Source organism: Eleginops maclovinus, chromosome 4 (assembly GCF_036324505.1).
Source record: "Eleginops maclovinus isolate JMC-PN-2008 ecotype Puerto Natales chromosome 4, JC_Emac_rtc_rv5, whole genome shotgun sequence".
Classification (NCBI taxonomy): domain Eukaryota; kingdom Metazoa; phylum Chordata; class Actinopteri; order Perciformes; family Eleginopidae; genus Eleginops; species Eleginops maclovinus.
In genome coordinates, this window is record NC_086352.1 from 6,933,657 (window position 1) to 6,954,452 (window position 20,796).

General features: G+C 40.5%; 2 protein-coding genes across 2 annotated transcripts in view; both read left to right on the forward strand.

The window, feature by feature from the left end:
* Positions 1-889: 889 nt before the first annotated feature.
* On the forward strand, positions 890-9,033 carry LOC134863145 (uncharacterized). The gene is made up of 14 exons (XM_063881456.1): positions 890-1,086; positions 1,288-1,492; positions 1,620-1,757; positions 3,153-3,291; positions 3,377-4,415; positions 5,201-5,342; positions 5,459-5,599; positions 5,690-5,761; positions 6,054-6,112; positions 6,285-6,475; positions 6,703-7,103; positions 7,361-7,460; positions 7,677-7,872; positions 8,579-9,033. Exons 4-14 carry the CDS (start codon positions 3,187-3,189, stop codon positions 8,713-8,715), a joined length of 2,583 nt encoding a protein of 860 aa, XP_063737526.1. The 5' UTR covers positions 890-1,086; positions 1,288-1,492; positions 1,620-1,757; positions 3,153-3,186; the 3' UTR covers positions 8,716-9,033.
* A 2,301-nt stretch (positions 9,034-11,334) lies between these two features.
* ppfia1 (PTPRF interacting protein alpha 1) overlaps positions 11,335-20,796 on the forward strand; it is a 45,761-nt gene continuing 36,299 nt past the window's right edge. The window contains 2 exon segments of the mRNA XM_063882570.1: positions 11,335-12,311; positions 14,384-14,638. Coding sequence (XP_063738640.1) covers positions 14,384-14,638 — 255 coding nt within the window. The 5' untranslated portion in view covers positions 11,335-12,311.

Sequence of the window (20,796 nt, forward strand, 5' to 3'; positions counted from 1 at the left end):
AGTACGATAAGCAGTGGGCACTTCAACCTGATATGTTATATCTCAGTCTGAACCCTCAGAGGCATCACTTATCCAGCAACGCACCAACATGCCATCATTAATAGTGCTTGTCTGACTTCCTCTTGGCAGGGACAGAGGAGAGGCATTAAGAAAGTTTAGTCTTCTTTCCTGTTGGGTGGCAGTTTTCCAACCCCTGAATAGGTGATATATTTATAAATTGTTTTGGCACTTTTTCTAGCAGTGGCTCAGTCAGTAGGGGCTTGGACTGGGAATCATAGGGTCGCCGGTTCAAGTCCCCAAACAGACATGAAATATGGAAAGTGGACTGCTACTTGGAGAGGTCCCAGTTCACCTCATAGGTCCTGCTGTGGTGCCCTTGAGCAAGGCACCGGACACCTCCAGTCCCCCCTCCCCATTGCTCCCCGGGCGCTGCACAATAGCTGCCCACTGCTCCTAGTACTAGGATGGGTTAAATGCAGATCACCAATTTCACTGTGTGTGCTCTGCTGTGTGCATGTATGTGACAATACAGAGGGTTTCATCCTCCAATTCTAACTTGCAGGTAGACCAATCCTGCAAACACAAACAATGGTAGAGAAAAATAAAGCCTATTATTAAGACTGCCTTCACTCGGTCCTTTTTTAATGAATTACTTTCCTGTCAATGCAACAAAGTCAGTTTGAAGTTCTCTCACACTACAATAGCTGTGCTTTTGGTTTCATTTCCTTAACATTCGCACTGACACATTATGTCCAAATGCTGCTGGCAAGCATCAATTATGTTCTTGTTGTGTGTGGATGAATTGAGGCATTTACAGTGAAATGTTGTGGAACCAGTTATGTAGCCAGGCTATTCTTCAAGATTGAGATCCTAACTTGGAAGGAGTGACCATCGCCAGGTGTGTATAAAAGGATGCTGCAGGTGGGTGTGAGCAGCAGATGCTTGGAAACAGAGGTGAATCTAGGAAAAGATGGCCACCGCTCTGCTGCTCCTGCTTCAGCTGGTCTCACTGGCGTCTGCCTCACATAACTTCGGGGGACCGCGTCCTTCAGCTACAAGGGAAGAAACCCTGATGGATCATTCAGGGTGAGAGCAACTTTTTCATTTATGCATCAGTTAACAAATACCTAATGTATTACTATTAGTGCCGTTGATATTTGTACTTCTGTTTTCTTTGAACTATGTTTCCAAATTGTTATTCTGATTTTTATGTCAAGAACCAAGAACATTGAAGCGATACAAATATGTATTATTATTATGATGGTTTTTTTGTGTTTTTTTTCAAAGGTGGACTTTCGAAACAAGGCGACCTTTGATGGGTGTCGCAACTCCCATTACTGGTCTGTTCCACCAACGACTGTGGCTCTGTCACCAATTCACAGAGAGGCACAATTGACCAAAGCACCAATGCACCGCAATCTAACAGACAATGGTGTGAAACGGAAACAGTTCAGCAAAGAAAAGTCCTGACTGACAAACCTTTTCAGATCAGGTGAGCTTTTTCTTTCACACTGATGTTACTTTTGTAGACTGTCCACAAATTGTTGTTTAGATGCTTATCATAAAAAGAAGCAGCTGTATAATGCAGTATTTAAGTGTTATGTTTCCTCACCTACCAGGGCAAGTAGCTGTTGTTGGATCCCAACACGTAACGGGGTTGGAAATTGGAGACTTGTAACTCAAGTAGACTTGGGATCAAGATCCGACACTGGCAAACCAAACAGATCCCCAGACATTGCCATTCTACCTTTCCTTCGGTAAGTTCCTTCTTTATTATGTTGCTTGATTACCTGTTTGGCGCCCTCCTAGTGGAAGTGTGGCCGATAGCCTTGAAAGTCCAGATATATCAGAATCAATGGGATTATTTTTCCGAAAGAAGGTCTACAAAGAAAATCAAATAACATCAGAATCATTCATACGATTCTTACTTTGACCACATATGTGATTGTACCACATTTTCTGTTATTGTTAATCATTTCTTTGTAAACATTTTCCTGTTGGGAAGAGCCACAATCTTCAACACTAAAGAAAGAAGGAAATTCAACCAAACCAATAAAATACACTATTTTATTTTCAAAATGTAGTACAGCAAATAAATGTGCAATACTGCGTGTAAAATGTGAAGGACTTTACAACTCTTCCAGCTTGTCGCTTTCATTGCTCTTCTTGCATTTGCTTTTATAACTCTGATTTAAGATGTGTCACTCACTGTGACGGGGTTCTCTCTTAACCCTCCACAAACATTGGTTTACCAGTAACCGGTGCGTTGCTTTGTAAAGCAGTGACTTTTTTCGACTAGCCATATCCCAGTTCTGACACCAAATGTGACAGGGTTCTCTCTTAACCCTCCACAAACATTGGCGTAGTCAGAAAATTGAGCTCAGCTGTTTTATTTAGAAAGTCAAAAACAAACATTCGGTTTGAAAAACAATGTTGAAAAATAATTAAACCGAGTTGACTAATAATGTCCATAATCTGGAGCTGTTGCCTTCTCTGCAACCAAAATCAGACTTCCCTTCAGCCCCAAGACAGTCCCTTATACACACACATAGCCCCTCCCAGTAGGCTTGTCACTTAATTAGTCAATCATTTCAACAGAATAGGGCATTATCTATTTGTTGACTTTCTTCTAGAACATAAAATATATGCCATATTTTAACCTCCTAGATAAACAGGTTAATTATCACTGAGATTCAAATCAAACATCATCATTAAACTTAAAAGAAAGGATGACTGCATCGTTAAATTATATTTAAACAACAGAAGTGATGCGCCTCCGCCTTTTCAAAATACTCCCTCGTTGGGGCCACCTGTCCTTGTGGGTATGGAATCATAGTGTGAATGCATGTTTATATAAGTGTAGACGAACAAGCGTGCACTCATGGTCGCGCTACAGAAACGGGAGGAAAAAAGGGATGTTTAGTGGAGTTGCAGCCATGATTTACTGACTAACGAAAGGGAAGTGTGTTTGTGTGTGTGTGTGTGTGTGTGTGTGTGTGTGTGTGTGTGTGTGTGTGTGTGTGTGTGTGTGTGTGTGTGTGTGTGTGTGTGTGTGTGTGTGTGTGCGTGTGTGCGTGCGTGTGTGTGTGTGTGTGTCGCAGTCAGTCACTCCGTGATCCGCTCCGCATCACTCACTAATGTGTCCTTTCAAGAGTTCCCCAGAACTGCCCAAGGACCTACAAGCTGATGTCCTTCGACCCTGATGGCGACACAGTTCGCTGCAGATATGGAAATATCCGAAATGTAGAGTGCAGCGGATGTAATCAACCTTCAGGCTTTGTCTTAGATCAGGTTTGTAAAATAAATGTCCTCAAACATTGTCCATAGCCTGACTGATCCTTTGCCACACTCATCGTCTGAATGTTTGCATTGTTAGGGTTCTTGCTCCTTACATTACCGCATCGCCAACGCCAACCCCAGTGTTTTTGGATTTGAGTTGGTGGTGGAGGACTTCCCGCAAAGGCCCATCGCTCTGTCCTACAGCGATGGAACCCAATCCCACAAGGCTCCACTGATTCCCAGGAGGCGGAAACGAAGCTTCTACCATACAACCGCGGCTTCAGCACCAACAACTGTAGCACCAACAACACACTCGTGGTGGTGGTGGCATCATTCAACTCCAGTACCAACCACTGTAGCACCAACAGCACACTCGTGGTGGTGGTGGCATCATTCAACTCCAGTACCAACCACTGTAGCACCAACAGCACACTCGTGGTGGTGGTGGCATCATTCAACTCCAGCACCAACAACTGTAGCACCAACACCACACTCGTGGTGGTGGTGGCATCATTCAACTCTAGCACCAACCACTACTGCAGCACCAACAACACACCCATGGTGGTGGTGGCGTCATCTTTCAACTGCAGCACCAACAACTGCAGCACCAACCACTGCAGTACCAACCACTACTGCAGCACCAACAACACACCCATGGTGGTGGTGGTGGCATCATTCAACTGCAGCACCAACCACTGCAGCACCAACAACTGCAGCACCAACCACTTCAGTACCAACCACTGCAGCACCAACCACTGCAGTACCAACAACACACCCATGGTGGTGGTGGCATCATTCAACTGTAGCACCAACAACTGCAGCACCAACAACTGCAGCACCAACCACTGCAGTACCAACCACTGCAGTACCAACCACTGCAGCACCAACAACACACCCATGGTGGTGGTGGCATCATTCAACTGCAGCACCAACAACTGTAGCACCAACAACTGCAGCACCAACAACTGCAGCACCAACCACTGCAGTACCAACCACTGCAGCACCAACAACACACCCATGGTGGTGGTGGCATCATTCAACTGCAGCACCAACAACTGCAGCACCAACAACAACATACAACATGCATGCCACCACGCCTCCTCTCAGTAAACTGCCTTTGCAGTTCTCCTTACTTGGTGAGTCAGGTTTTACTTGTCCTCGATTGGTCAGTCCACACTTACAGAAAACCTGTTGATGCACTGCTTTCAATGGGTTTAGACTGTCATGCATTTCTTGCAGCTCTTGTGACAACTTAATGTGAAATGTCTTGTTTTTTGTCCTACAATTTGCTTTTATAGACATTATTTAGCCTAAGAAGTAAATATGGGTTCTACACCTGTATAGGGACACTTTAGTTTTGTGAAAGCCCTAACCCTAACCCCTAGGTCAGCCTTTTCAGGTCAAACATTTGGAATGTTAGGAATTAGGGTTGTGAACATTTACAAATTGAGAAAAATCCCAGGAATGTTTGAGTTTTCAATTATTATTTTTGGATTACATATCCGTAGTTTGAACAAGCAGTTTATGATTTTTTAATTGGTCTATACTGCCACCTGGTGGAATTTCCTATTTTAAAAAATGTCTAAATGTTACCGTGCGTATCCTAGGCCAGAATAGAGACAAAACTAGTACTAGTTCTAAGCAGTAGTACTAGTACTAAGCAGTAGTAGTAGTAATTGTAAGCTAGCAATTATGGATTTCCCCCTTTTAAAACCCTAATCATCCCGAAACAGGAAAGAAATATATATTTTAAAAAACATACAAACAAAAGCAGCAGATACTTAGCCTTTGAAAGCTAATGAATATAACCTGCTGTGACAGCCTTGATGTTTTGAGCAACAGACGATGACAAAGCGGTTTTAAGAACAGATCAAGAACTCTCTAAGAACTGTTGCACTTTTTCTTCTGTTTTTATCTGCAGTGGACCCACCTGCTCCCTCATGTGTTGACGGACACTACTTGCCAAAGTTTGTGCACCCAACACCTGAAGATGGACAACACATCAATGCCGAGGTCAACAGAGAAGTGGAGATCAGAGTCAGAGCCCAGGCTTCACATGCAACGTAAGTGAGAAACCCCGATGAGTGTTGCCTTGTGGTGTCAGAACGTTATCATCATTTCTGCTAACTTCAGCGATAAGGAGGAAAAAATCAGGTTTCTCTCTTTTGTTTTCACACAGACTACATGATATCATCATCAGTGGGCCACTGAATATCACCAAGCACAGGAGCACAAATGGCGACTTTGTCATTAGGTGGACGCCTGGCCCCGATGACTTGGGGGATCATTACCCAATCTGCTTTGCTGTTGAATCAGTCGAGTTAGTGAGACTCACATTCATTTTATTTGATACATGTATTGTGCATGTGTGTGTGTTAAATATTGGTTTCACTTTTTAAACATTTTGCAGCCTCTCCTCTACCATCCTGCCTCAAACCACAATCTATTACGGTCACCATTACCACGTCCCCCAATCTGCGCAGTAAGTAACAGTTTTCTTGTTGAATCAAAATGGAGAACCTATGAACCATTAAGAAACATATTATTATAAACATTCCAATTGATGTTTGCTTCTGCCAGAGACATTAACATAAACAAATTAATCGTCTGGATATTGTTTTTACTAAATGTGAAAATGTGGTTAAAGTTACCTAGAGTTCAAACACCTCTAATGATTTAATAAGACAATTCAGCCTTACTGAATCAGTAACAGGCATTACGCCTCAAAAACTAAAAGGATTCAAGATAAATCTTTGGTCACTGATACTTTTCAGGTCCGGCATCTATCAGTCCGAGATGAGGTGCGTCCTGGTGAACATCCATGAAACACTAAGTAAGAGTTACTTTTGTTTAATGTCAAAATAATATAGTAGAACTACAACTGGAATGGTGTTTATATTTGAACCAAAAAGCTAATCTCCATTAGTGGCTTCATGGAGTTTTGCAAAGCTGTTGTATTAGCATTATGTGTATTAATTGTGTGAACGATTTATCTCTTGCTCTAGTTGAATCCCATGTGACCTGCCAAGAGTCCTCAATGACGGTAGTGGTTAGCAGATCTTCTCTCCCTGGACTTCATGAGGATTATTTACGCCTCAATGACCCCAGCAACACGGCCTGCAACCTGCAGAACTACTCCAACAGCACGCACATCATCGCTGTCGTACCCCTCAACGCCTGCGGCACTCAGATCGAGGTGACCACAGGGCATTGTGTTTATTCGGCTCTTTGCTGTAATTTTTGTACATTTCCCCTCCCTAGGAGTACTACTGGGCTTTTTCTGGACTGGGTCTTAAGAAATAAAAGATAGTATAAGTGAAAAATAAAACGTTTTTTAGACATTTGAGCATTTAAACGCGTTCCAGTAGAAACCCCAAACACACGTATGACCCTGAACACAGCATGTTCCCTTTAACTCTGCAGGAAGATGAGGAGAACCTGGTTTTCAAAAATGAAATCACCACGGTGGACAACCTAAACAACCTGATCACCAGGAACCACCTGCTGGAGATCCAGTTCTACTGCCAGTACCCCAAACATGGGAACGTGTCGCAGGGCTTCACAGCACACAGGAAGAATGTCGTGGTGTGGGACAAAGGCTTCGGAAAGTTCACCTACGAGTTTGAGTTCTACCCAGACAACCAGTATGGACGAATGATTGATCCAGGGCTGTACCCCCTGGAGTACGATGTGACGGAAAGGATCTACATGCAGATAGAGGCCAAGTCTACCGTCAACAACACCCAGCTGTTTGTGGAATCCTGCAGCGCAGCGCCATATGACACCCCCAACTACTGGCCAACATACTCCATCATCGAGAATGGGTAGGCATGAACACGCCATCTAGTGGCAACAGGGGACATAGCAATGCATTGGTAAAGATGAGCTGTGTCAGAGGTTTGTAAGTAAACTGTCCGTAGGTGTGAATGAGATGTAGGCAGTGTATTAATATCAACCAAAAACATTATTATTATCTTTATTGATCATGGTCCACAAATACATAAATATCTCAATTATAGCACTGTTTGTGAGGCATGGAGTCACAGAGGCAATATTTCTTACATTTGTGTTTTGCTGTTAGGTGTACTGTGGACCGAACGGTTCAAGTGCATCCCAGTGCCAACCCGAGAGAGTTCAGGTTCAGCATGGAGGCCTTCCAGTTCATCGGCATGCACGACCAGGTGAGAGAATTAAATGTGGCTATATTCTACTGGTGGAAGAACCTCTCTGATCGTTGACTTAATAAAAACAACTGATACCACAGTGCAGGAGCACTCTGTTGGCATTTTTACTTAAGTAAAAGTACCAAAGTACCCGACCACAGCTCTGTTATTTCTCCACTTGAAGCGAAGTCTGTATATCTGCTGATGTTTTGACATCGGTTGTGTTGCGTTCAGGTGTACATCAGCTGTTCAGTGCTGATGTGTGAGGCAGGGAGCTCCGGCACCAGGTGTTCACAGGGGTGCATCAACTCCCCCGTTTCTGGGCATCATCATCACCGCAAGAGAGAGGCTAACGCTCAGACCGCCAGGCACTTCGTTTCCCAGGGTCCTCTGCGTATGAAGCGATCAGCGGAGAGCACCGGGAGCCCAGGTACGTTTTCTATCAGCACACCTGCCCACTTTGAGGCTATGGTTGATAAGTTGAAATCAGGTTCTAAGTCTTTTCCTAGCCACACCCGCCAGAAACACTTCCATTGGACTCCTTTATTTACTCCGTAACACAGCAACATCACTATGTAACACTAGCGCTCTAATTGGCTGGCCCTGCAACAGATTGTACGTGAAAGGCTAAGGGGCGGGACATCTCTAAGCGGTTGACCAATCACAACAGAGCCGGCCATCTAACCAATCAGAGCAGACTGGGCTCTGGTTTCAAACAGAGGGTGAAAAGAGGAGCTGCAGCACAGGCAGTATGAGAAAAATAAAGAGCTTTAAGAGCATTAAAGCATGGAGACATGTCCCAGTAGAGACACTAAATACAAATATGAGAATAAGCAGAATAGGGCCCCTTTAACCTCAGTGAAAACGTGATGGGGTTATGGTTTTATGGGACACCATTATCTCCTGACCTTTGGTGAAGGATTTTCCAGTGTATCCTAAAGGATATTAAAAGCATTGAATGTCCTTTCCTATCATCGAGATTATAAACAACTGTTATCATGGATGCCCCTTACAGACCCCCGGGTCATTTCAATCCGTAAGAAACCTTCCTGAGCTAATTAGACATTCAATCAGATCCTCCTGGGAGCTAGTCTTTGGACATATCCATTAACAACGATGCTTCTCTTCCTCTCCAGGGACCCCCCTGAATCTGAACCTGGTGTTCATCGTTGGATGTCTTCTTGCAGCCGTTGGCATGATCAGTACAGTGACCCTGTACAAAATCAAAGCATCAAAGATCAAATACCAACCGCTGCCCTCAGTTGAAAACTAAGAAAAGCAGCTGGATGAGAATACCCATTTTCTATCGATTGGATTTGACAACATAACCTTTTTTTTAATGCTATCAGATAATGAGTTTTCATTTGTCCTTTATGGGTTATAAGTGGTGTTTATTGTGTTGTAGTTAGTTTAGTGTAATCCTAAATAGCTTTATAAGTGATTATTCTATCATGCCTTCCATTGGGATTTAAAGTTCACCGTGTATCCAATCATTAATGCTAAATAGCATTATTACAAGGCAAATGTTATTTTTCCTCCTTAACCTAAGTCCTTTAAATGATCAATAAAAACTCTCATCTTTTTTGCTTTATTCCGACTTACTTGTCCTTCTTTCTTGCACATAACACACACATCTTCGATAGTCTTGTTTTAAACCAATGACATTATTTGTAATGCTTTCCTGTTCCTGAACCTCATTATGTTTCATAACTCCTGCAGCAGCCAATCAAATGATCACAACTGCAGTAATAATTAGTGAAGGATTTTAAACTGGAGACATACTTATTGACACATTTGTAAGTAAAGCAGTCTAATGAAGTGTGATGGGGTCCTAAAATGAAGAGTAAAACAATGAAAAGAGTTACAATGACCAATAACCTAAGCGCCCAGCATGCGTCTTGATAATTGAAGTCATCATCAAGCATTCATTTATCAGCGTCGTTAGGATACAATTTTACTTTAATGGTCAGATCGAGTCTGAAATGAAGTCTTGACTTGGATCACAGAAGCTCCATCTGCAACATTAACATAGACAGATATTAAGACAATTTCCCTCGGGATAAATAAAGCCTCTTGAATTGAATCTTGAACAATACACTATATTATTATTGCCTTTTTGTACATTTGTATATTTCATTTTCATTCATTTTTATTTTTAGTTGTAATTATTTGTATTTGTTTTCCTTCTCTTTGTATTTCGCTGCTGCAATGCAAACATTTCCCAGTTTGGGATAAATAAAGTACTTCTGATTCTGAAGAAAAACAAACAATAACATAAGATCACAATCACTGAGAGAAACATGCTCAAACACTCTTGAGTGTGCATTTGACCTGGGATTGAGCTCTCTATTGATTTACTTTTGAAATTGACTTATAAAGGAAAGGTGTTGTATAGACATGAGGGAGAAAAGTGTTTAATAAAACAATTTGTTAAACACATACGTTTATAAATCTTGAATATAAAAATGAGATACTTTCAGATTTCAGAAATTGAGTGAAAACAGTCTCATTTGTCCAAATATTATAACCCATATTAAGCACACATTCACTTGTTGAAACGAAGCCATTTGATCCCTTCACTCACATTATAATGTAGAGGTTCTGCATTATGTCTTACTCTGTTGATTCCCCACAGGATGGCGCCACTATTCTCTTTATTGTGAAACCAACATAATGGTTATCAGATGTTTTATCTATAAAATAAGATAAGAGGTACTTTATTTTTATCCCAAACTGGGAAATGTTTAAGTTGCAGCAGTATAAAACAAAACAATGCATTGCACATTAGAAATTAAAAGAACAAACAATTCTAAAGATACACACAACTCAAATAGGAATAGAATAATAATAGAATAATCTAACATCATTCGAAAGCCTAATGTAACATTAAAAGTAAAACATATAAAATATTACACTTAATATTAAATACTATTTAAGCAATATTCTGGTTTTCATTAACAATATCTTTATTGAAAATCAGACACCACTGTATATATTTTTGATATACACGCTTTTATTGACTGTTCAATCAATACATCAATCAAAGTGTATTTATCAAGCCCAACATCCGAACTTTACATTTGTTTCAGTGGACTTTACAGTTTGTACAGAATATGAATATGACACCCTCTGTCCTTGGACAACTTCCAAAGAAACCCCCCAGTTAATGGGAAAAATGGAAGAAACCTTGGGGAGAGCAACAGAGGAGGGGTCCCTCTCCCAGGACGGACAGACGTGCAGCAGATGTCGTTTGTAAATGAAACAGATAATACATTTGCAACGTAGGTAGTCCAAATGCTTGTAAATGCACGTGTCTATAAAAAAGAACTAGATGAATCAAAGTGGAGGTCAGCAATCCTGTGGGTGCCGTCAAAGAAGTAGTAAGGTGAGCATCAGGTAGGACCACAGGGACAGGCACAGCCACGACTCAGGATGCACGACTCAGGACCACAGCAACAGGCACAGCCATGACTCGTGATCCAGTGACGAGTTCTTACATATTTATGAGAATTTTGAACATTTCTGAATCTAATTTGAACATAATTTTGAACAAATATTCTATTGTATTTCCTCTTCTTATTGCAACTGTTTTCATTAACTTGTTATCTTCATAAAAATACATTTTTTCCCCATATTTGATAGTGTTATTACACATATTTATTTTAACTTCTTATACATTACTTTTCTCTTTTATGTTTATACATTATTATTTTGGTTGTCTATGTTCTTATTGCACATGTTTTACTTCCATTTCTTAAGTTAATATAAATATGTATTACTATTTGTTATTTTGATCTTTATATGGACACCTTACTTTACTGTGTTTCGTGTCTAAAGGAACTGCTCTTCCCTTTCCTCCTGTTGCAGACCTGTATCTCTCCCATGCTAATGCTAACAGAGCTAGCTTCAGTGTGTCCCGACTGCCGAGGCTGGCAGGCAAGAGGCGACAGGGAAAGGACCGGACTTACGGACCTTTTTGGAGGAAAAAAACAAGACAACAACACCAACTCGGACAGAAACGAAAGGATTATAACATTTGTATTCGCAGTTTGGGGTTTTCCAAACGGATCAAAGCATCGCTAACGTTTCAATGTGAGCTGGAAGTTTGTGATGATGTGGTGACGCGACGGGAAGCTAACGTTATCTCAGCGGCTAACTTGATAGCTGCTTGATAGATTAATCACTTTTAGCAGAGCTTTTAAAACCTATTTTAAAATTAATATTTTCGATAATGTAAGATAATTAGCTATGCGATGTTTTACCATGTTGTCTACTTTTATATGGAATAGAAAGTATCTTTAGAAGTTAGTACATTTTATCTAGCAACCGTTAGCTATCTAGCTGGCTAGTAGCTAACGTCTGCTAGCTGTCGACTTTTAAACTGCCAAAGAATTCTGTTTCAAACTAGCTAAAGCTAGCCGGGCTACAACTGTTTCCACGTAACCTTACCCTACCGTCACGTGTATTTCTGTTGTGATATCTCATTGCCAGCTGGTTAAACGCAATTCTCGTTTGTTTTGAAAAGCAAAAATAAGACTTTACTTCCAAATCTAGATATGCAATCATCGAAGCTTACTTAATGCTAGCTCGCTAACGTTTGGTTAGCCGGCCAAACTTGGAAAACTGCCCCTCTGCTCACTTGATGCCGGTTTCTCTTTGAGGCCTTTAGGAAATTATCCCCTCTTTTTTTTCACCCAGAAGACTCTTTTGACAGCCTTAACACATCCCAGCCTGTGAATGGATTTTAATGTCTAAAGGATATTTGTGAAGGTTGTGATAATTGGAGTACCTGGACTTTGTTGACGTTTAATTGGCATCATAAAGTAACGTGGATTACGGAGGCTGTTGGAATAACTACATTCTTTAAAGGTAAGAAGTTCACGTCTTCAGGCCGAAATGAAGAAATCAGAATCAGAACCAGGTTTATTGCCACGTATGGTTCACACTTACGAGGAATTTGCCTTGGTGTATATGGTAAAATACACAAACACAGTGATGTAAGAAAATGATCCCAAAAGTAAATTTAGTCATTCATTTATAAACAATTTAGAAATATTGATGTACCAATAAAACTACGTACAGTACATTATGACATATTTGCAGTATGGTTACGAAAGGTGGAAAGCTGTGCAGATATTAAAAGATGTATGTTTGTATACACATTTGCAAAATATTCAGACGACTACTTAAATTAAGTAATACACATATATTGTGCATTAATGTAATGTGGAGTGTCTGTGGAGTGACTGGGGCTAAGTGTCAAGTAGTTTGTATTAGAAGTGACCAATCATATTTTCAGATTTGTTGATTTTATCATCTTGGATAACACTGAGCTGTACTTCATTTTTTGGCTTCTTTAAAAACCCATTACAGGAACTGCAGGATGTCGCAACCAAATCTGAGGGTAATTTGATTGGTTCAAAATCAAATTATAATTGAGTCACAAGTGGTGCAGCCTTTAGTACTTGTTTGGCCAGATTTGCCTCTCATTTCCCATCCTTGTCCAATGGAAACAAATACACATGGCTAAAGAGGGATTTAAGTGGAAATCTTTTTAGCTTCCGGAGGTTGTCATCTTTACCTTTTGACGTTGTGATGTCTGTGCTAAGTTACACTGGACCCACCATCTGTCACTCCTTCTCATGGATGCTGTGTGACCCTCCCCCTCATAAACAGTGGTGAGCCTGAGTGGCTTGACCTCGATATGCAGCGTTGGTTTGTATTTTTACTACTGATAAATTAGGTTACATTTCCTTCCTTTCACCAGAAATAAGGTCAATCTAAAAAATGCATTTTGTAGTTGGAGTTAATTAAGGATGGCAGGTTGATCTCTATCTGGTTAATTTGAATGTATCGGGTATGGTCCAGCTCGTTTTGTGAGATACAGTAAAGTGTTGGTGCATTGAACCGAAAAACAGTTTCTGAAAGCAAATGGCTTTTGGCATTTCAGGCGCTGCTTAAGATGAAGTGCTAGCCTTGCTCTGGCTGCCATTAGGTTCTCCACTGCACTTGTTCTAATTTATAAGTCGTTATTCCTTGTAGGTATTTTAAATCCAGCTCACATGATTCTTGGCTTTTTGTCTAGCAGTCTGTCTACAGGTCCTAAGCTCCTTGGTGTGGAGAGTGCCTCTAATTCTGCAGACCTTCCTGCACAGCTGTTGTTAGATGCAACATTACTCAACAACAGACACAAACACTGCTTTCTTAATCGATTTAAGGCACAGTTATTTAATAACAGTACCAATGTAGGGTAACTTGACTGTCTCCTCTAGCTAACCATTATTAATAATCATCAGTAAGTTTTCTCTTCTGCTTTGTCAGTAAACTATCATATTGGCCCATGCTTTGCGTCTGTAAAGTATGCTGATTAAATCACCAGAGAGATGCACTTTACTTGCCCTCTGTCTTCTGTGTTATCTCAAATCTGTCAAGAGAGGGGGTCTGCTTTAGAACATAAGCCACTTTTAAACCCAGATTGTAAAGCACTTTAATTTACTATTAAGCTCCAGTTAATTTCTAACGGTTGTTGAGCTTTTTTAAATTTGTTATATATTTAACTTTTTCACCATAAGATGATTTGGTTATGATCTCTATTTTTTAGCCTGACACTTTTTTTACTCGGATCATAGATTTCGCTTTTGAGGAGGAGAATGAATGAAAGACAAGTCCAACCAAAAAGCTTCAAACTGAACTTTCCTTGGATGAGAATAATAGCTGGCTTTTAGAGATTTCTGTTCTGGCTTCTCATAATTGAACATTTAGCATGAATTAGGGCTACACAACATTGAAAACTGACAGGGTTTGAAGATATTTTAGGGATTGATATGATACTACTATAAAACATCATACACTCCTACTTTTCTTACTATCTTCATGCCTTTTATTCTAACTCTTAACTGTTTCTCTTATTTCTCCCTTTCCCTTTCCATGCCTGGTTGCAGATGATGTGCGAGGTGATGCCCACCATCAGCGAGTCAGAGGGTGGAGGCGGCCGCCGGGGCTCGGGCTCCCCGCTGCAGTCGGACTCTGAAGGTCACTTTGAGTCGCTGATGGTGTCGATGCTAGAGGAGAGGGATCGTCTTCTGGACACTCTGAGAGAGACGCAGGAGAATCTGGGCCTGACTCAGGGCAAACTGCACGAAGTCAGCCACGAAAGAGACTCCCTGCAGAGACAACTCAACACCGCTCTGCCACAGGTCAGTTTTGAGGATATGATAAAGTGAGATTATAGAGTTTTTTCAGCTCCAAAAGATTAGATTAGAAATCTCAACAACTGTGTGGGAGAAAAACTCCCTCTGGATGGAACACAGGGATTCTAGTCATTGCAGACCATTTACATGCACAGAAACCTATATAACACACTACAGGAAAGGAAAAAGCCTGGACATAATAGGGCCTCTTTAGTGGGAAAGATAGCAGTTCCCTGCAGAGCACCTGCATGCTTCTCGCTGCCAAAGTGTTGATCTCTTTTGGATGACGGCTCTTACAGATCTTTGATGCCAGAGTGAGGTGTGGTTTTGGGAGTTGAATGAATGACTGATTGCAAGGTGCTAAGTGGTGTGTGGTTTACATCAAAGGTAAAATGTATCAAGAACATAAAAGAAAGTGAAGAACACTACATCTTCTTTTAGAGGACTGAAAATAGTATTTTGTCACAAAGGGAGTTTCTGTCTTTTTTTTCAAATACTTTTCAGACCTCCTGTTCATTTCATAAATATGCATTAAGCCCCTTACAGTAATTAGATTGGCATGCTTCTATGTCTAATATTTGCATAACATAACATGGAGGATATCATGAACCCAACTGTGACCATCTGCTTGTGGGACTCATGTTTCTGCCCTCTGTGGTCTTCCATTTAAAACAAAGGGATTAGGTTTCCAGTTTTAATGATGCATAAGAGGCTGGTAATCAGCTAAGCCTTGTTGTAGTTCTGGTTCAATATGCATGCAGTATATGGAGTCAACAAGCCAGTTATTTTCAGTGTTTGTTAGACTTTTTATGACATGGTTAAGTGATGAAAGCAGAGAGGTCTGCAGATAGGCAGATTACACAGAGCCCCGACTGATAGTGTCCCAACTTTCCTGGAACATCAGATGGTTACAGCTGATGCTTAACACACTTGTGGGATGCCGAGGCCTTTTCTCTGCATATGTGTATTTTACAGCCTCCATCCCAAGTCAAAACATTCAGACGCCGTGTTAGGAATCTGATCCATTAATGTAGAGCTGGATAAATATATGGAGATAAACATGTACAGCAAGTAAAGCTTTTTCACCACAAGCAGTCACACTGTCTATTATGTGTGTGAGAGTTGAATTGTTCAGAGAATTGAAGGCGATCTTCTTAAACCACGATTCAATTTTTCAAGGCATTTATTGTCATACGATGACAGCTACTGCATAGTTCTGACAATACAAAAACAATGAAAATGAAAGTCCCAGACTCTTCAAACAACGCAACGTCCAATACAATTTAAACATGAAAAAATAAATAAAATCAATAATAAGGAAACAATTATAATAACAAATCAAATCAAATAAATTAAAATTAAATAAAATGATATAAATATCTTTAACTAAATACAATAAATATAGCTATACAAGGCAATAGTTAGAATCTATGTTGCAGGGATACATTGCACCGTCTTCCTGTCATTAATATTAAGTACCTGTCAAATGTTCATACACACAATTAAATCAATCAAGGTTGCCAGTTTGACCTTTTATAATATATCATTTTCATTTATCAAAGTACATGACAATGCCATTCAAACTGGTTCTAGTTGGAGGAGCTGATCTCCTGTCACTGAGCATGGCAAAGTACTATTTGTAAAGACGGTAAATCAAGCCGTTATTCAGGCTAAATGGCTCAAGATTTAACCTGAATTTATTTTTAGCATTGAGGAATAATTTACACATTTTAGAAAGATAATAAAAAGGCATACTGGAAAAGCTTTGAATCACAACATCTTTAAGTCTTAAGCTTCCAAACAATATATATACGGTGTTTTTCTTTGTTGTCCATCATCTTAGTGTCTGAGGCCTCAGGGCATACTAAAGCAAATGACCTTTTAGTGTATTCTAGTGTGTGTCAGTGTGTGTGTGTGTATGCCTGCTGCTGTGCTGCTGTGCTGCAGTCAGCTGATCATCTGGCTCTCTACCAGGCCTCTTGGGATTTGTATTTGCAACGCAAGAAAAACCAACTGTAGCAGCCATTTATTTCCTCTAATCTGGTGTCAATACGGTGTGTGATATTCTTTGGGTTTCAGTGCAGTCCACGTTACTTTACATGTCTTTTATAATGACTTATTAATGTGAGGATGTCATAACTAAAAGCCCTTGTTCAACAGGCTGCATTGACTAAGTCTGTTATAAAACAATGTGGCTGTCTATTGCCAACTCCCATCATTTAGTATTCTTCCCTTATTAATAATTCCACATGTAAAACTGAATTTGTACTTGGCTAGGAAACTTAATTTGATAGCGGATTTAATTTGATAGCGTGGTTCAATAAAACATGCAACCAATTGAGAACTTAAAGGTGGTAAAAGTTTATTGAAGTTGAAGGCTGGTCTGCAATTTGTATTTAACTAAAAGGAACATTAAGTGTAGAGTTTAAATGAGATGCTCTTTGTAATTACCCTGAGAGGCACTAATTGTTTTCTCTGCAGAGCTGCTTCTTCTTCTCGATGCATTGGTATGAGTCTGGTTTCAGCTCGTTTTGTTGGTGTATAAATTCTTGTTCCATTTGGGAATAACGTATTTTTTGCTGATTAACAGAAAAATCATGAAAATAAAAAGAGGAACTTACAAGGCAGCGCTTCACTATCAGCACCATGAATGCATTGAGGAGATACACTCCTAGTAACCTTAAGAGAAATAAACGGTAGTGCCTTTTTTAACGGTTTCTGATGGATAGAGCCTGGGTCTTTGTAGGTGTAGGTGGGTAAAGCAGAGGTGAAGTTTTCTCCCTGGTTTCCTCCCTCCCGGTGAGAGTACCCTTCCACTGGTATGCACAAACATTCCTGAGCCCTTTGCTCACACGTCAACAGCTTCTTCAAACTGCAGCGGTGCCCTGTCGGGAGCTGCCTATTTGTTCTTTTCTGTTGTCTTTTCTTTGTTTTATGAGTCATGTGTGCAGGCTCAATTGCTCTGACGCTCCCCCAGTAAAATGTTATGTTGTGGAAAGCTCATTGACACCAGTTTGAATGTGTGCACAGATACTTTTCTTTACCAGTCCAATTTCAGGGCCCACATGTTGCGGCAAAAGACCGTTTCTGTGCTTCTGTGTCGACGCTTATAACAGTTTCTCTTGAAGTGGGCTTTACTGGGTGTGTGTTTGTGTCTGCTGGCAGTGGATTTACAGCTGCTGTGATTGTTGAGGCAGTAAAGGAGAAAGACGTGGTAGTAGTTAGCTACGTGCTTGATGTTGCTTCATTCATAGGTTTTCCAAACCGACTAATAAATGTCTAGCAACACTGCTGTCCTCTCCCAACTCCTTTGCTCTGTATCGAAAGTAAATGTCATGAAAAACATATCAACACCACTACCAGATGGCTTCATCCAACACACCAAAATGTCCCATATATCTCCATTAAATACTGTGCGAATGAGATGAAGGGACTGTGATGAGCATATGTAACTGATTCCCATTCTTGTGCAATGCTTGGGTTTTTAGTGTTTCAGTGTGAGGTCGTTGTCTCAGACTGTAATTACATATGGAAACACTTCTGAAATCAGTATTGTTTCATTCAACATGTGAACAAATACAAAAGTACATTGACACAGAGAGAACAGCCCCACTGATATTCAACTCTTATCCGTCAAGGAGGTTATGTTTTTGACTCAGTTTGTTTGTCTGTCACCACAAAAATCTAAAAACTACTGGCCCTATGTTCCTTAAACTTCAGAATCAGAAATCCTTTGGAAATCCCGCAGTGGAGACATTTCGGCGTTACATCAAAAGTGACACAGCAGGCGAAAGGCAGACAATAATACAAAGTAAGGAAAGTTTGACAAATAAGAAGATAAAAGTATCTGAGCGGTGAGTAGGAGCTGCTACTTGGTGAAGCGGCATAGCTTGGGGCAAGGAAGAACCGATTACATTTGGATTGAATTTGAACATGGTTCACCTTTAGTTGATGTGGCAGTAGGGCATTTTGGCTTTAGCATTTGGTGCTGTATTAAGCAGAACATTTCCCATTAGTCCACCTTCAAACAGCTACAATAAACTGGAAAATCAAAGTAAACTTTGGTCCACAACTCTTGGAGTTTACGCCACAGTACGATGAAAAAAAAGCTGTCAAAAGTAAATGAGCAATTAAATCCTTTTGTTGCACCCCTGTTGTTTCCACATTATAGCTTAAAGTTGATGAACAACATGTGCATGCCCCATTGCCCTTGGCAGAGCTCTGCACTGTCCAATGGAATTCCTAGTTGATATAATTGGTAACTTTCAGATGTTTGATCGATGTGTAAGATGATGGTAGATCCTGTGCGAGTCGCTGCACGGTAAACCTTTCTTTCTCTGTATAATTGACAAATGCTGCGTGTTGTGCAACTCTCCTGCAGCTTCCTGTGAGCCCTGTTAACAGGGGATGTCATGTCCTAAATACTGCAGATTGCAAAGGTTAACAACATAGTGCTAAACCGGACGTTGACGCATGGGGCTGTTGCTACAGGTACTGGTGAGGCTATGAAATACAATCCAGGACGACTGGTCTGAGTAATGGATCCCCCCCACTGCTCTGTCACTCACAGGACCCTTTGGTCTCTCTTCTCTGTTATGACTCCTTTCTAGGCTGGGACTGGGAGTAAACTGAAGGAGACTTAAAATGCTTTATTTGACTCCAAGTCCAATACAGGCAAACTAATACCTGATAGAAGTATTTGATGGCTTTTATTCCTTGTTCTTCTGGCACTTTATGGTCGTCATTGTAAGATGATTCAGACAAAATCATCTGCCAAATAAATGTTTTGCAAGTAAAGGTCCATCAAATACTGGACAGCGTTCTGGGACAAGACACCTTTTTTGGAACGTTATCATCACATAGTATTTTATTCTTTCGTCCACTTAAATACACAGTTTACTCTCAACAGTAAGGACATGCATTTAGTTGATTGACCAACACAGAACCCTGTCTACAAAACTGTTTCATTTTTAACGAAAGTCAGGATAGAAACTACTTCAGTCCTTCAACATACATCTGCTGAGAACCTTACATTGCCAAGTGAACCTTCATGCAGGGAGAAAAAACAGATGGAAGAATAAAGAAGTAGAGATATAATATTGAGAGTGCAGTTTGGTAAATATTTGTTGTATAGGACTTAACACAATCCTGTGTTGCAACGGGTTTGTGATATTTGGCTGCTTTTTATTGAAGGATCCATTTGACGACACTGACCAAATTGAATATTCTGGTCAGGGACACAATGGCATGAATTGAGAGTCTTCAGTGGTGAGATGCAGAGACAAAGACGGACTTGTTCCACACAGTGACATGAAAGTGACAAGTGTTGCCTTCACCAAATGTGATCGGAATAAGTAAGGCAAAGAAACCAACAAGAGACGGAAGTGAACGCCACGCTCTCATACAAGCGTTACAAACTGGATGTGAAAGTGATTGAGGTGGTCGCTATGTCCAGTTGTGTTTTCTGGAGAAACCAACCAATAACTGATACATGGCCCCTTTTTAATTCCAATGTAATCACTGTCTTCTGAAGCTTCACCTCGGACTGTTGACAAAGGTCATTAACCTCAAAAATATAAAGTAAAGATGCGTTGCTTTCTGACTAAAGTTTGAAAACGTCCCTCAAATAAAGGATGAGTCTTTACTATGCTATTAATCAGTTCTCTATAATTCATGACAACAGGAATTTATTCTTTTCTCTGCTAGCCCATACAAGGAGACACTCACATTTCCAGAGGTTTCTTGTCACCTGCGTAGCAACATAACAAAAACAGTCCTGACCTTTTTGGGTGTCCACTTCCTTTTCCAGCATCATCAGACATCAGTGTTTTACAATAAAGTGCACGTGAGTGTGGTCTGAAGCTACGAAGATAAGGAAACCTTATTAGTGAGCTTTTTTTCAGACAGAGTTTAGTAGTTGTAATTTGCACACTAAACATAGTCAGGAGAGTGTATTGAGAACTGGTTTAACTGGTCGACTTTTAAATAAACTGCATTTATTTCATGTTCTCTATGTCAAGTTTTGATGGAACCTGCATTGAGGCACACGCTTCTCATCAGCTCACTGTGGGCACAGTTTATGTGTAAGTGCTTAAGATATAGATTATGTTAGTGCCACAGACCGCCGTGCAAAAAGTGAGGAACCCCACTTTACTGCTTTACAT

What these genes read in the sequence shown, in the direction of transcription:
- LOC134863145 (XM_063881456.1), top strand. Translation starts at nt 3,187, where the DNA reads ATGTCCTTCGACCCTGATGGCGACACAGTTCGCTGCAGATATGGAAAT. An exon ending in GAACATCCATGAAACACTAA is followed by an intron (nt 6,113 to 6,284) that starts GTAAGAGTTACT and finishes CTCTTGCTCTAG; the next exon opens with TTGAATCCCATGTGACCTGC. An exon ending in TCATCGGCATGCACGACCAG is followed by an intron (nt 7,461 to 7,676) that starts GTGAGAGAATTA and finishes TGTTGCGTTCAG; the next exon opens with GTGTACATCAGCTGTTCAGT.